At 33.2% G+C, this 17,301-nt stretch overlaps 1 protein-coding gene across 2 annotated transcripts; it reads left to right on the forward strand.

The window, feature by feature from the left end:
* Positions 1-213: 213 nt before the first annotated feature.
* LOC131165026 (enoyl-[acyl-carrier-protein] reductase [NADH] 1, chloroplastic-like) lies at positions 214-7,481 on the forward strand. 2 transcript variants are annotated; one of them, XM_058122642.1, is made up of 13 exons: positions 214-2,901; positions 2,979-3,290; positions 3,497-3,606; positions 3,717-3,772; positions 3,856-3,940; positions 4,033-4,080; positions 4,696-4,770; positions 4,836-4,947; positions 5,055-5,106; positions 5,191-5,242; positions 5,375-5,432; positions 6,208-6,306; positions 7,050-7,481. In XM_058122642.1, the coding sequence occupies exons 2-13, from the start codon at positions 3,017-3,019 to the stop codon at positions 7,199-7,201; spliced, it is 1,173 nt and encodes a 390-aa protein (XP_057978625.1). In that variant the 5' UTR covers positions 214-2,901; positions 2,979-3,016; the 3' UTR covers positions 7,202-7,481. The 2 variants fall into 2 exon arrangements, with proteins under 2 accessions (XP_057978625.1, XP_057978624.1); XM_058122641.1 differs by having other exon boundaries at positions 214-2,862.
* The last annotated feature ends 9,820 nt before the right edge of the window (positions 7,482-17,301 follow it).

Consider the following 17,301-nt stretch of genomic DNA (forward strand, 5'->3'; position numbering starts at 1 on the left):
GAAAACCGTAATGATGGGTTGTGATATCAAGCACAGTGTGTAACACCCCGACCCCGAGGGGCATGAGATATTAACTTTTTACTACTCATTTATAGCGGAAGCAAAATACATTCAATTTTTATTAAACCAGAGCGCTAATATTCCATCTTACAATCATTTATTTCAAAGGAAGAAAAATTACACAAACATAAATATCTGAAACCATACTAATATTTCTAATCAATCTTTATTTTTCTAATCCCCACCCGCATGCTTGCTAAGCCTGATTTCTGACATATCCTTCAGAGTTATCTGAAATAAAATATGATTGGGGTGAGACGACGTTCAGTAAGTAAATAAGATTATTATTAGTGTGTGGCTAAAATGAGCTTTTAAAAAATTTCGTAAAACAATATTTAATACTATAACTTCAAGACTGCTTTTAGAATAAATATAAATTTAAAAATTTCTGCATAAAACTTTTGTCATCAATTTCAACAGTAAATTTTTATAATCATATATTATAACTGTTAAATTAAACTTTTAACTTTAAAACTGTAAAAATATTTAATGATAAACATACATATACTTTTCTTTATACGTTTTCCTTAAATCGTCATTTAAGCACCAGAATGATCATTTTCACGTAAACTTATACTTTTCCTTCAAATCATCAGTAACTTGTATAATACCCAAGTGCTATCAGGTAAATCCGATCTCAAAAAAAGCACTGATAGAGCTTGTTGATGTGGTCCGTAACCGATGTGGACTCACTCATTCGAAGAGAGTAGAGTCGCCTCTTTAAGATGATCTTATTGTGAAGTGACTTTACCTCATAGAGCTTTGTTAGTGCATCCCAAATTTCTTTTGCTGACTTCTTCTCTGCAATGCTTGATAACACCGAATCTGCTAATGCTAGATGAAGATTAGCCACAGCATTGTCATCCATCTCGCTCCATTTTTCGTTAGTTATCCCTGTTGGTCTTTCTCCAATTGCCGCTAAGCAATTGTCCTTTCTCAGGACCGCTTTCATCTTCAATTTCCAAAGGGAGAAATTACCCCCATTGAACTTCTCAATTTCGTACTTTGCTGCCATTGTAGTAGATAAGATCTGGTCCTCCACTAAACCGGCTCCCACTTTTTCACCGTGATCAATACCGTATACGTGAATAGTATCGTAAATGAATGGAACTGTATACTTGAACAAATCTCGTATACGTTCACAATACTGTAAAAGTATCCGGTGACACGTGTGAATAGTAACCGTGAATAGTAACTCCAACCCAAAGGCCGTAACCCAAGGCTCTGATACCACTGTTAGGAAATTGAATGGGTAGGAACAGTATCACACAGCCAAAATAAGAAATTAGAAAAGAGGAATTGACACCAAGATTTACGTGGAAAACCCTTAAACAAATTGAGGGAAAAACCACGGGCAAGAGTAGAAGGAATCCACTATGAAAAATAATGATACAACTTCTCTCAAATTAGGAGAAACTAGAAACACGGGCTACAAAAGAGATACTTTGTAGGAGAGTACTTGATCTCTCTCTAAAGGTGGAGTTGGAGATGCTTGGGATGGATACAACTTCCTTCACCACCACTTCCCTATTTATAGGGGTTTTGTAAGCCTCTTTTTCAAAGTCGTCAAATGTATAGTGTAGCCACCTTTGTAGACTTGTGCAGCCACCAAATGTATAGTGTAGCCACCTTTGTAGACTTGTGCAGCCACCAAATAAATAGTGTGACCACCATATAAATAGTACAACCACCATATGAATAGTACAGCCCCTATGTTGGACTTTGAATGTTTGAAAAAGACTTTACAATTTAACAACAAGAAGTTCTAAAAGTTACATCAAAAAAGAATCTTTGAACTCATATTGATTATGAATTGTCAATGATAATTGAATCGGGACCATTTGGTGTTGTTACCGTTTCTAGTTTCTATTTGTGTTTTTCTTAAGGTTTTATTTGAATAAAGGGTTTTGTTTGAGAAAATGAAAAGAAAGGAAAAAAAAAAAGTAGGAAGAAAATGTTTTTTTCATTGCATTTTCTCTTTATAATAAAAATATTAAAAATAAAATTTAATCCAATATGACTATTTTTTTAAAAATTAAATATTAATCATATATAGAACCAAAATTTTATACATTGATTTATTATATATTTTCTTTTCTTTTCACATTTCTTCAAAACTTTGGCTATATTTTTTGCAATTCTACCCCTTTCATAAAATTTTCGACCCGGTTTAATGATAACTACCCAATACTCGGGGACCCTTTCCCTGAATCCATAGGTGTTTCAGTAGGTTTTAATATAATTGGTTTGTCTGGAAAAAAAAAAAAAAAAAAAAAAGGCCGTACCCAGTGCACAAGACTCCCACTTTGAGTGGGGTCTGGGAGAGGTGGATGTCGGCAAACCTTACCCCCATTTTTGGAGAGGCCGCTCCCAAGTCTCGAACCCGAGACCACCCGTACCGAGGCGGAGGCACTTCCCATCGCACCAAGGCACGACCTCTTTTTCCGACACGCATTTTGTGCCATTGCTCCATGAAAATATAAATTAAAAAAAAAAAAAATTTTTTCTTCTCAAAATTTTCAATTTTCCTTATTGGACTAAAGGAAAATTTTCCAAAAAAAAAGTCTTAATTTCGTCGCTCAACTGTACCGAAGGCGATGAATTCAAAGAACACGCGTCGGTCCTGGGTTCGATTCGCCATGCATTTTTTTTTTTTTTTGCGTTTTTTTTTTCCTGCTTGTTTTATTTGCTGCATCCCCTTCTTCGTTCGTATCGCTGCACCACGATTGGAAGCTACTCGTCCGGCATTGACAGCTCCTCGCTCTCTCTGCTAGTCTCCGGCATTGTCGATCTCTTTTATTTGTACGTGGTGCACAAGAAATTATAATCACAATCTATGTGGTATTTTATTAGTTTTTGCTCTGCTGATGTTCCCTCTTTCTCGTGGAAGTTAACTTTGATTGTGATTCCTCTTGCAGATTTATTCTTTTTTGTATTGAAAACATAAATTGTTGAAATGGCTGCAATTGCAACTCCTGGCATGCAAATGGCAGCTACCAAACCCTACAACTCTTGTTCTCGCAAAATTGTTGTGTCCAACGTTGCATTTGTTGGTACTGAGAATAAAGCGGCATTTTGGACAAGGCTTGCAAGCTCTTCTCACATCTCATTGACAAGGCCATTCTTTCAGAGCACAGCATCTATTCCTGTAAAATCTGGAAATGTTGTGAAAGCAATGTCTGAAGCCCATGCCAACAATCATGTGTCAGGATTGCCTATTGATTTGAGAGGTTAGACATGTTCTTGTTCCGAAAAAAAAAAAAATGGAGAAGAGGGAGAGGGAAAAAATCACTTTGATTAAGATGTTAAAACATTAAATTACTAATGAAGATTGCAAGAAGAAATGGAATTTAAAGAAGAAAAAAAAGTACAATGGCTTTTGACTGTGAATCAAAAAAGCAATTTTACTTAACTAGCAATGCATTACTATTTGCAGGTAAGAGGGCATTTATAGCCGGTGTAGCTGATGATAACGGTTATGGTTGGGCAATTGCAAAATCTCTTGCTGCTGCTGGTGCTGAAATTCTCATTGGTACATGGGTACCGGTATGTGGGCTGATCCAACTTTCTTAGTTGTATTTTGATTATAGAGATTCTTAAGTTCTTTTACAACTACAAGTATTCATGTCCTGATGAAATGCTCCTTTCTCTGTAAGGCACTAAACATTTTTGAAACAAGCCTACGCCGTGGAAAATTCGATGAATCACGCAGGTGTGAATAGATGTGGCATTTGGGCTTTTCTTTTATTGTTTGCCATTCACTAAATTGTTTGCTTCTGAGAATTGTTGTTTCAGGTTGCCTAATGGTTCTTTAATGGAGATTACCAAAGTTTATCCATTGGATGCTGTTTTTGATAATCCCAAGGATGTTCCTGAAGATGTAATAGAAAAACTCCTCAGATCTGTTAGGAGTAACAAGTGCATATTAAAATTATTTGAGTCATTGAAATTGTTAGTTGTGCTTTTGTGCAGATAAAAACAAACAAGCGCTATTCAGGGTCCTCAAAATGGACTGTTCAGGTACAATCTATTGCACTGTGTATGGGTGTGCTAAATCATGCTTCGGAAAAGGATTAAGTACCCATAGGTCACTGAACCGTGCATTTTGGGTTAATGTGGAACTGGGCTTTCAATTGCCTTAAGGTAGCCATTACTGTTTGGCTTGTATCCAAATTAAACCAAACTGGGATGGATCATTCAGTTCATCTCTCATACTTGCCTTATTGGCTATTGCTGCCCATGTGGTTTACAGCTCAGCCTATCCGTGGGCTGCAACAGGCATGTGTACAGCATGCCGATGTGCCCTCATCCCAATTTAGGCTAATTTGGGCACCAACTAAATAATAGAAAAAAAATGAAAAAGAAAAAAAACTTCTGAAAATACTGAATTTTCAGTTGACGACAAGCCTGGTGGAAAATTAATTTGAGTATTCTTTTCATTCTTTTATCATTTGTCATCCTCACATCAATACTTCTCAATTGTATCGCAAATTATGTTAGCTGCCTCAAAAGGCTTTTTAAATGTCAAGTTACGTTGGGCAATGTTTCTGGTTACTGACATTCATGTTTGCACTAAAAATCTTGAAAGTTAAGCAACTGAGACACTGCTGATTTATGTGTTATAATGTCTTGCAGGAAGTTGCTCAATCTGTAAAGGAGGATTTTGGCACCATTGACATTCTTGTGCACTCACTTGCTAATGGACCAGAGGTGAGTGATCAGATTTTTAACACTTTTGACATCATTATAGTAACTGTTAACTTGACCATGCATAGGTTAGCAAACCTCTCCTGGAGACATCAAGGAATGGATACCTTGCAGCCATCTCCGCATCGAGTTATTCCTTTGTTTCTCTATTCAAGCATTTCGTTCCAATAATGAATCCAGGTGCGTTGTTCATTCAGTTTTTTTTTTTCTTCTTTTATTTCCTCTCCTTCGCGTATTCACCAACAGGCAAGTTTGTAGCTAGAATTATATTTGGGTTAATATTGCAGGTGGTGCTTCAATCTCTCTCACTTACATTGCTTCTGAAAAGATCATTCCGGGGTATGTCAGTCATTGCATTGTTTGTTAGACTAGTTCCTAATTTTGTTAAAAAAAAAAAATCAATTTCAAATATTTCATGTTTAGATATGGTGGAGGCATGAGTTCTGCAAAGGCTGCTCTAGAGAGTGACACACATGTGAGTTTTCTCTTTCTTTCATTTGTTTTTTCTATTTTATTCCCATTTACTAAAATTTAGTATCCATTGAATTTCTTTTAATCTAATAGAATGGTAAAAAATAAAAATTATCTAATTCTGTGCTCAATGCAGGTACTGGCTTTTGAAGCTGGAAGAAAGCACAAAATCAGGGTTAACACAATATCTGCAGGTAAAACCTTTATTTCATGTTAGTGTTGTCATAATATTTTTTACCCCACAAACTGTGCAGTAATGTGGCTTTATTGCTGGAAGAAGCTCTTGTATGTGTGCTTCACATTCTGTTGTACTCCAACTGGGAAATCGAGGGACAAACTGAACTTATTGGGATGACTCAGATCATATAGTCTTATTGGCTTTTGCAAAATTTCTCTCAGAGAAGCACTCACTCGTTGGTCGATTATTCCCTCTTTGGGTGCAGAACCTCATCCTGTTTGATTATGTAGGCATTGGCTTGGCTCCTTTTCAGCAGGCTTTGCGTCATTTCAGCTAACAATCTCTCTCTCCCTCCCTCTCTGCCTGCTTGGCAAGAAAACTGGAGATGAGGTGCACCCATATAATCCTTGAAAAGTCCACCTGTCGGTTATCCTCTCTGGATTTGGATCTTTTCAATGCATCATCAATTATTCATATTCTACCATCCAATCTATGCAATGTTTGGACATTCTCAAGGAAATGCATTCATTCCCATTATTCTTGACATGGTTTTTCTGCAAGTATCTTCCCTGTAGATTGAAACAATTATGCGAGATGGAGCTGCCACTAATAGTGATAATTGAGTTGTGTTTTTGAAATTTCACGAAATGAAGTAGTTGGTGGAATTTTAACTGAAGGTGCTATCAAAGCAAAACAGAATGGTTCTCAAACTATTGTCTGGTGTTTTATCTCTGTGTTAAGTGCAATAAAGCTTTTGTTGATGCTCATTTTCGTTCTTTTCATGCTTTCAGGTCCATTAGGAAGTCGTGCCGCAAAAGCAATTGGTTTTATTGACACAATGATTGACTACTCATTCACCAATGCACCCATTCAGAAAGAACTGGCTGCGGGTGAGTCATGGTTGCTCAGCTTATTCTGCATTTGGTTGTGTTCAATGAAATTTTTTGCTGGTACCCTAAACATGAAACAAATAAAGGATCATACTTTAGTTTGTGTATATGGTTATGATGAATGATAGCATAAGTTCTAACCCTCTTATGAAACAAGAAAATAGGTGTCTACAACATGTTTGGAAGGTATATTTTTTTGGTTTACAACCTGATCTTCTATATCTATACGAGTGTAAGGGGGATTCCCCACTTTGGTGTCTACCCCTTATATTTTCTTATGATGTCCCTATAAAAGCACTACTTAAACAGAAAATAGCAATAAGAAAATATTGTGTATCCTATTATGCCTAACATATAAATAATTAAATATCTATTAACTTTCATAACTACTTCCTAAGTGACTATAACTCATTGGGCATATACTTTTTTACATCTTAAAACTTTGCGCTGGTGTAAAAAGAAACTATTTTATTTATAAAAAGGAGGACAAATAAAAAAATTAAAAATTTTTAATGAACAAACCAAATGAAGATATATTGCACATGTATTATGTGTCTCCAATGTCTAGTAATTATTCTTATTATGTTCTAGCATTATCAAATCACCTTTTTTCCTTATAAACAATTTTTCAGACCCAAAAGATTTGATCAGAGAACAGTCAAATGAGAGATTTATTTTCACATTCCTTGCTGTAGAGTTTACTTTTCTGTGCAGTAACTAAACTTGAGAACTAAATGAAACAGATGAGATTGGGAATGCTGCTGCCTTCCTTGTATCACCTCTTGCTTCGGCTATAACTGGCACTGTTTTGTATGTCGACAATGGTCTGAATGCAATGGGAGTGGGAGTCGACAGCCCAGTTTTTAAAAATCTCAACATCCCAAAAGACAAGTAAGCATGGGGCTAGGGATAATGAGGATTGTGATGAGAGTGAAATCCATTGAAATTTTGGTTTGAGATAAATAATTGTTGCTCTCTTCAATTTTGTTATTAACTTTGTTGTCCATAATTAAGCTTTTTTGTTAGCAGCACCATTTTCACACAGAGAAGCAATGGATTCTGTTCTTGGAGTGAAAAAAAAAAAATTTTAAAAAAGAGAAAGTAATGATATTTAGTTCATGATGGTGGAAGGCCATGGGCATTATTTACCATTAATGATAGCTTTTATCGGCTAATTTATCTTTATCTTGCAATCAGTAAAATCATCCTTTTGTTGGATATTGTTCATTTGGATTTCTAAATGATATTAATGATTGAAACATAATTTTCTGCCTTTACATTTACATTGTCCCCTATTCAACTTCCTTCCAATGTGTACAAGATTTGTGTTACGAAAACTTCATATCCTGTGGCTAATGTTGAACAACAGTACAATTCCAGTGTATTTTAATTAAGAACTTTCTGGGAGTGGATAATTTTAACATTCCTACAGTAAATATGCTAGCATTTGAATTAGGGGGTGGTCTGGATTAAGCCATGGGGAGCTATTTGTGCTTGACACGCTCTATAACTCATTTGAACTCCATAAAATTTGAGTTGTGGTCAAGCTCAAGTTAATAAAGTAACTTTGATGAGTTGAATTTGAATATTGCACCACAATCAGCAAGCCTAACTGAGCTTTTTGTGCTTTTATCATTTATTATATAAATAATATATATAATACGAAGGTTTAATAATTTTAAGTATTGTATACATGTAAATAATATTATTTTATTAATATGAGTATAATTAAGTTAAGCTCAAATTTTGAGAATGTGCAACCAAGTTGAGATCATGTTTGATCGTACAAGATTGATTTAAGTCTAGCTCATTTTAAGCTCAAAATTTTTTAATCAAGTTTGAGTTCAAGTGTTATATATTCACTCGAACCGAAATACATCCTAATTTAAAGTATTATAACCAGGATGAAGGAATTCTTTCTAGCAAGTTAATGTATATTTCATTCAATATATTTGATACATTCTTCATTACATCAGCCCATTGAGTGACAAAACCATTAAATATCCTTGTGACCCCCTCAAGTCATGAATTCAAGTGAAGTACTTTGATTTTTAATCAACTTAAGTATGCAAGTAGTCCCTTAAAATTTGCTTTTGACCAGTTGTATCCATAAAAATAATTTATCAAATAATACCATTGATTGTCTATCATGGACACGTCCCTACTTGGAAAAGATAAGGAAACAAGTTAACAACTGCAATGAATCTCAATCAGTTTTAGCTAAAGGACAAATACAATTAGATAAGGGAAACGCAAAGACATTTCAAGACCTTAATCTTGGATATTAGAATTGGCTATAACTCATTAACAGGACAAGTTAATGGAGATGAAAGATGTTGAAATAATTTGGGTAAGGTAACATGTAATATCTTATACATTGTCAAGAAAAATACATTGTTGTTAAAACAAAAAAAGTAACAACAAAATCAAGTCTTAAGCCCCACTAGGTGGGGTCGGATATATGAATCATTTTTCACCAATTTATGCGATCATGGACCATTCTTTTGACAGATTCAGGGCTGTTAAATCCTTACTTTCTCCTCCCAAGTTATTTTAGGCTTACCCCAACCTTTTATAATGTCCCCCATAGTAATTACCTCACTTTTACTCATTGATGCAATATGTAGCCTATGTTGCAAGTGTCCATAATATCTGAGTCGTCTCTCCCTTATCTTATCTTTTATAGGAGTTATACCTAACTTACCGCAAATATGTTCGTTCCTTAGTTTATCTTTTAATGATATACCACTCATCCATCTAAGCATTCTCATCTCGGTAACTTTTACTTTTTGGATATTATGTTTCTTCATTGCCCAACATTCTGATCCATATAGCATAGTTGGTCTTACAGTTGTCCTATAAAAGTTCCCTTTCAATTTTAAGGGTATTCTACAATCACAGAGCACATTTGAAGCACTTTTCGATTTTACCCAACCTGCTTCAACTCTATGCATTATATCATCTTCAATTTTTCCTTCAAGTTGCATACTAAAATCCAAGGTATCGAAATCTACAAGTGTCATTTATTTCTTCATCATCAAGTTTAACTTTGTCTCCAATATTCCTCCTATCATTACTAAAATTATATTTTATATATTCTGTCTTATTTCTACTTTTTTTAAAGTCTCTAGATTCCAAAGCTTCTCTCCATAATTCTAACTTAGTCTCTACTTCGTCCCTATTTTCGTCAATTAATACAATATCATCTGCAAATAACACACACCATGGAACCTCCTTTTAAATACTTTTAGTCAATTGGTCCATCACTAAAGCAAAAAGATAAAGGCTCAAAGCCGATCCTTGATGTACACCTATGATGATTGGAAATTCTTTAGATTCTCCATCTATAGTCTTTACACTAGTCATTACTCAATCGTACATATCCTTAATGACATCAATGTACCTACTACTTACACCATTTTTTTTTTTCTAAAATCCACCATAGAACTTTCCTAAGTATCCTATCATAAGTTTTCTTAAGGTTAATAAATATTATATGCAAGTCTCTCTTCTTTTTCCTAAACTTTTCCATTAATCTTCTTTAAAGATATATAGCTTCTATGATAGATCTCCCAGGCATAAAACTAAATTGATTTTCTGAGACTTTTGTTTCTAACCTTACTCTTTGTTCAACTATCATTTCCCTTAGTTTCATCGTATGACTCATAATTTTAATTTCACGATAGTTATTATAATTTTGAATATCTCCTTTATTTTTGTATATAGGTAGTAAAATGTTTTTCTTCCATTCATCTAACATTTTCTTAGATTTTATAATTGTATTAAATAAATTAGTTAATCATATAATTCCGTTATCACCTAAGCATTCCCAAACTTCAATTGAGATGTTATCTGGTCCCAAAGTTTTCCCATTTTTCTTCAAACTTCTAGTGATTTGGGAGCGTGGTTTTGGTCAACATTGTATAAGTACTTGTGTTAGTACTAAACTGTAGCCGGGACATCATTTTGGTTATGTAGACACTCGGGAGTTATGTTTTGTATTGTGTTGGACATAGACTTTGATATGGTATGGTATAATGAATGTAATAGGTTGAATTATTTCGTTGCGCATATCATGTGTATGTTATTGTGTATAAGGTATTCGCAAGCCCTACGGGATCAAACCTTTATTTTGTGTAGTATCATGGATGTTTGTATGATACAAAGACATGTTAGGTTATCAAATCACACCCTGTGGCCCATTGCCGGGTTTAAGGCGTGACACCTCTTGTATCTGGACTCTATCACGAATTGAGGCAACGACATCACATGAGTCCTTTGAACCCAATGAATCAGATACCACTTCCTCCTCATCATCCCATGACCTCCTTCTTCAATAGAGCTTCACCCTGTTATCTTCTTCCATGTGCGAGTTACTATTATCAAATAACCCTTTTTCTCCAAGTACCTCATCATTTAAGGTCGTAGGAGTCACCTTCAATTTCAACCCCAATTGGTTACCATAGATAGTTCCCCCACTCAAACAACTAGGGGAAGATAGTTCCCAGCTGATTCTGAATAATTTACTGTACCTCCGAAGATATTTTCAAGTTCCTCGCATCACTCTGAGTTATCAGTTTTCCTTCACTCGACAGACAAGCGAGCTTCTCATTGTCCTCACTCGATCTTAGACTATTGTGACCATCCCTTTGTTTAGCATAGCCATCCTCCTTTGAAATACCCATCTCCTGATTAACATGCAAACTCCTCTGAGCACGAAGAGACTCAAGCAGTTCCGAGGATGTCTTCAACCCACTCAGGCCATCATTAAACCTCTAAATCGCCATTTTGGACAATCTCTTAAACTCGGCCATAATCTCAGTATGTTTCTTTTTAACCAAACCATTCCAAATTCCTCATTTGATTTCAATAAATTATAGAGCAAATTCAATCTCCTCCTTTATCTCATCTTCTCGCTTTGATTTCCTTGCAACCCTAGAAGCACAATGATGCCCCATAGCCGCACGGAAAAATCAAATTTCAAAATTCCCAAGTGAGAGGGAAAGTGAGAAATGGAATCACAAACCTCAATCACAACTATAGGTTGAAAATCAACCTACGACCAGTCCACAATGGACAAATCTAGCAACAAACAAGCCAAATCATTGTGAAATTACAAGAACAAAGTTGAAACAGTCCCTAGAAATGCAATTCACGTCATGCGCCTCTCTAAAGAGAGGCAAGAGCTTCTTTCTCTAACATGATCTGTATTTAGCTTCACTAACAACCTTTTTTACATCTTTTCTTGCTTCTTTATACTTTTTCAAAGTTATCTCTATTTCTACATTTTTGTCACGTTTTATACCAAATTCTTTGTCTTTATGGCTTTTTGTACATCTTTATCCCACCACCAAATTTCTTTACTATTCGAGACTCTTCTTTTTGATTCACCTAAAATCTCTTTTGCTATCTTTTTAATGGAGCTAGCTAATCTACTCTAAAGAGTATTTGTATCTATTCCATCCTCTATAGTCTAATTCTCATCTTTGATCATTTCATTTTTAAATTTTAATATATTTTCTCCTTTTAAGTTTCACCACTTAGTTCTCTTAGACTGGTTTATTTTATACTTTTTCTTCCATTTTTTAATATATATAAATAACATTAAGACTCTATGTTGTGTGATTAGTCTTTCACCTGAAATAACTTTACAATCCTTGCATGATAAATGATCTACCCTCCTAGTTAAAAAAATATCTATTTGATTTCTATTTTGTCCACTTTTAAAGGTTATTAAGTATTCGTCTCTCTTCTTAAAGCAAGTATTCATCATAATAAAATTATATGACATAGCGAAGTCAAAGATCATCTCTCCAAGCTCATTTTTTTCTTCATATCCATATTCTCTATGTATCCTCTCATAATTTTTATTATTTCTTCCAACATGTCCATTTAGATCTCCTCTTATAAATATTTTCTCAATCCCTAGTATGTCTTGCATAATACTATCCATATCTTTCTAAAATTGTCTCTTAAGATTTTCTACTAAACCATCTTGAGGAGCATATTAATGACATTTATTGTAAAGATCCAAAAAATTAAAATAATTAAAATAATTTTTTTAAAAAAATAATAAATAAAATAATAAATGAACAGATAAAATGAATAGTATGAAAACAAATAAAAAGTAAAAATATATATGAAATGAAATGATATTAGACTAATTATTAATTAGTTAATTAATCGAATATTATTTGATTGAATTAATAAATTAATTAAATATTATTTAAATAAATTAATTAAGTAATTTATATGATGAGTATATATATATAATATAAAATAATATAAAAATAGAATTAAGTAAATTGGATTTCAATTTGAAATCCAATTCAATGTCATATTCAACCCTTTCCCCCTCTCTGCAATTGCTCCTCCTGATGCTTCTACTTCTTGCGAGCAGCCGCTCACCTCCGTTTCCGTCTTTCTCCTTCTCTCAATTACTCGATGAGTTTGCGACGAATCGGAAAACGGAAGGTACCGTTGGAATCCTAGTTCCACTGCCGACATTTCTATTGGAATAGATTTTTTATGGGAACGACTTAGGCACTGCTCCTGGGGAAAGGTAATTTTTTCCCCATTTTCTCAATTTCGTCGTTAATATGTGGTTAAATTGACGAACGGATACCACCATGGAGTCCTAGTCGTCGTCGTCGTCATTTTGGCATAGATAATTTTTCAATTGGGATTTTCTAGGCCTTACTCCAAAGCGAGAGTGAGATTTGAGAATTTGACTAAATTTAAGGGTATTATTATTTATTTAGAAATTATGGCCCTAGGAAGTATTAAATTAATATTTTATTCATAAATAATTTATTGGAACTAGAAATTTAATTTTAGGGTCCGGGTGAGCGCCGCAGGTATTTTTCGGAGTCCCTGTTGTCGTAGTTCAATAAATCAAGTAAGAGAAAAAATATATATTAAATCAATTTTTTTATGAATTTAATGGAAAAATAAATTGTGGTATAGGTACGTGTATATGTTTCAATATGAGTAAAATATCAACTGTTTAAATTATATTTTTTCGAGTTTAGAGCTGTTTATTAGATATGTATGTGTGAAAATGAATTGAGAAAAATGAGAAATATTTTCAGAATATTTATGTAAGACATAAAAGGTATTTTTAATATATAAACATTAAATATTGGTTGACTTATTTTACAGGCATTGTATGAATTTTACTATTAAATTGTGTAGCATGAGAATCTATGCATATATATGTTAAATGTGTGAGATGCAAATGAACTGAGGAAAATGAGAAATATTTTCAGAATATTTATATAAGACATGAAAGGTATTTTTAATATATAAACATTAAATATTGGTTGACTTATTTTACAAACAGTGTATAAATTTTACTGTTAAATTGTGTGGCATGAGAATCTATGCAAATATATGTTAAATGTATGAGATGCAGGTTAAGTAAGTAAAACCATGGAAAGAAAATATGATATGGACAATGTTGCCTGTATGTATTAATGCAATCATGTAAAACAGTTAAAAGTGACTGGGTAAATGTGTAACAGCTGAAAGTGACTGGGTAAATGTGTCACAGCTGAAAGTGGTTAGGTAAATGTGTCGCAGTTGAAAGTGGTTGGGTAAATGTGAAACAGTTGAAAGTGGCTAAGTAAATGTATAATAGCTTAAAGATGTTAGGTATGAAATGAAATGAAATGAAATGGGAAATGAATGAAATGAAAATAAAATGTGAAATGTGAAATGTGAACGATGTAAAATGGGAAAGAGTCACTTAAAGTGAAATACAATGCAATGTTAAGCCATGAATATGAACAAATGTGAATAATTAAATAATGATAGAAAGAATGATGTATTATGATATTAGAAGTATGTATGTACATAGAACATGTTACGATTGGGTAAGGCGTACCTTCTCCTGAGGGCTTGCTGAGTAAGGCGAGTGCACTAGTAGCTACAGATATGACAGTAGCCACATAACGTATTAGAGTAAAGGGAACCTACTTGTATGAGCGGGTATATTTCCCTATCCTTAGGGTCTTTGTCGGTAAACTATTGTTGAACGGTGTGAGTACGAGATTAATTTATCACTTAAGGGCTTACTAAATAAGATAAGTGCCCTGGTATGTTTTAACTACGACCTTTGGGTTGCCTAAGTATCAAAACAGAGGGGTGCTACTTGTATGAGCGGGTAAGCATCCCTATCCTCGGGAAATCTCGTGGATTAAACATTTACATGTGTTTGATTAGGATCAGGGAATGATTTCGGAAATTACGTTAAGGATTTTCAAATGTTAAATATTATGTTATTTATAAACTCATGTTAGCCACACACTGTTTTAATATATGATTTTTTCCCTTACTGAGATGTGTCTCACCCGAATATGAATTTATTTATTTATTTTCCAGGATTTCTTCGAGATCGAGCTTAGAGAGCTCGAGGGTTTTTATAACATTATTAGAAGATATAAGAAAAAGGGTATAACATTTTAATGATGTTTTTGTAGAAAGTAAATATTAAAGTTTTTATGTTTTAAGCCCGTTAAGAACAGAATAGTTGTGAAAATACTGAAATGCTTTTGGAGATGTATGTATATATGGGAATGCAGGTGTTGGATGGATACTTTGGATTATAGATAGAAATTAGTAAACTCTGATATTATGTTATATGGAGGTTATGATTATGTTTTCCGCTGCGTATGTTATGTTAATTATGGATTATTAGGTATAATCGCGTCGGACCCAGGTTTAAGGGTTCGGGGCATTACATTTATTATCTCTTGTCCTAGCATCATCTTGATTTTTATAATTCTATCCCCTACTCTATTTACATCAACAACATTATCTTTTAAGTTTTTATCTATAATAATTTACTCCATTCTTATGTTTTTCTTTTTCGAGTGTACCAAAGTTTAAATTTTGATTTATCGATTTCTTTAACTTTCTCCCCCATCCACTTAGTTTTTTGAAGGAAAATTATATTAATTATTTTTTTGATCATTGTCTCCACAATTTTTATGTTTTTACCTGTAAGTGTCCTATATTCCAAGTTACTAATTTAATCATAGTTTTCTGAACTAATGTCTTTACTTGCCCACGTCCAGAATGATGTAAGAACCTTCGCATATTTGACATCGTACCCGAGCACCGACACGATGCGTCGCTTCAGGGCGATGACCTAGCCCACTTTTTGCTACACTCGAGTGGTACACGTGCAACGCGTCGCTCGTAGGGGATGCCCCAAGAAATTTTCAGTAATGATTCATATCATAGTGATGTAACAAATTTTACGCCGACTGTTAGTTACCTAACATAACCCTCCTTCTCTACTCAAGCTTAGGACTGACCATGTGTGAAAAAATTAGGACCTTAAGTGCATCACCGGTGAAATTAAAATAACATTGTTGTTAGTTCCTTTTTTTTTTTATTTAAAAATTTTATAGTAATGATGGATTTTAACTAGTGTATTCAATGTTTATAGGTACATTGATTGGCAAATAGATTTAGAAAAAGGGGTTGCCCACAATATGAAGACTTGTGCTTCATTTTTGGGGACCCTACAACTATTGGTGTTAATGCACATCCCTCCATTAAGTGAGGCGCATTGCTACATGCTTGGCACCACTATTGAACTGATGCATGATAAAATCAAAATTAAGTGAGGCGCATTGCTACATGAGAAGATTTGAAAAATCAAGGGGGAAACTAATTGATTAAATTAAGGAAAATTAGCTTAAAGTTAAACGAACATCCACCAACTACCAAGAACAAAGAGTGAAACAAATGAAGTGTTAGATAAGTATTGCAAAAGAAGTAATATATATATATATATATATATATATATATACATATAAATTTGTCCTGCAAAACACATTTTACTTGAATTGCTTGGAGCCTAACATATGAATAAACATAAATTTGAATAAAAGTAGTACATATTCTTACAAGATTAAATGAAGTACGAGTGAGCGAGTAAATTTGATCGGTTCGGTTAGATTAAAAATTTATTCGGTTCGGTTCAATTTTCATTTTAGTTGAATTTCGATTTTCGATTTAGTTTTGGGTTCAGTTTATTTGGTTAATTGTATTAATTAATAATAAATAATTATATATATAATATATATTAAAATATTTTATATATTATATATATACTAACAATTTATTTATTTTTATATATTATATATTATATCTATATATATATATAATTGATTTAACCGGTTTGATCAGTTTTGAGTTTGATTAAATATGAAATTTTGGTCGATTCGGTTAATGAAGTTTTTTAATCAAAACTTTTTAGTTAATTAACCGAATTCACCGAATTGACCGAATGCTCACCTTTAAATTGAAAGAGACAAAAAATAACCAAGGCTTAGAAAATGGTCAAATGACTCAAAAGAGTGATAGCATTATAAGACTTAAATTAGAAAATTGTGCATAAGATATTAAAAAGAAAAAGACAATGAACTACTGGAAGCTTATAAAAAGATGGTTGTTTTGGAGAAAAAAGCTTGATAGGAGTGACGTCGAAGGTCTTTCTTATAAGGTTTTGATGAGAGATAATACGGATGGGAGCATAAAGCCAATATGACTGCATGTAGGAGAATTTAAAAGGTACAAATTTGATACTTGAAATTCAAAAAATGCTCAAGGTCACAGGCCATAACATTAAGTCACATATATTATTTTCTTTAGTAATGTCACGTAAATCTGTAATGATCACATACCCATAATAAGGTAACATTATTTTTAAAATTTTAAATAACATTTTAATTGAAGTTTGAAAATGATTAGGTGATAATGGAGTTGAATGTTTGATTAATTTATTTAACATAATTATAAAACTAAGGAAACGATAGATAAATAAAGGAAAAATACTTTAATAATATATGCAAAAGTAAAGAAGATATTCAACCTTGTAATAACTATCTCGAAGTTAAACTTATGATTCATTCAATAAAACTATGGTAAATGATAGTTGAACAAAGATTAAAATTATAACTAAAGTTTTATAAAATCAAAGTT

The sequence above is a fragment of the Malania oleifera genome, chromosome 9 (genome assembly GCF_029873635.1).
Source record: "Malania oleifera isolate guangnan ecotype guangnan chromosome 9, ASM2987363v1, whole genome shotgun sequence".
Lineage (NCBI taxonomy): Eukaryota > Viridiplantae > Streptophyta > Magnoliopsida > Santalales > Ximeniaceae > Malania > Malania oleifera.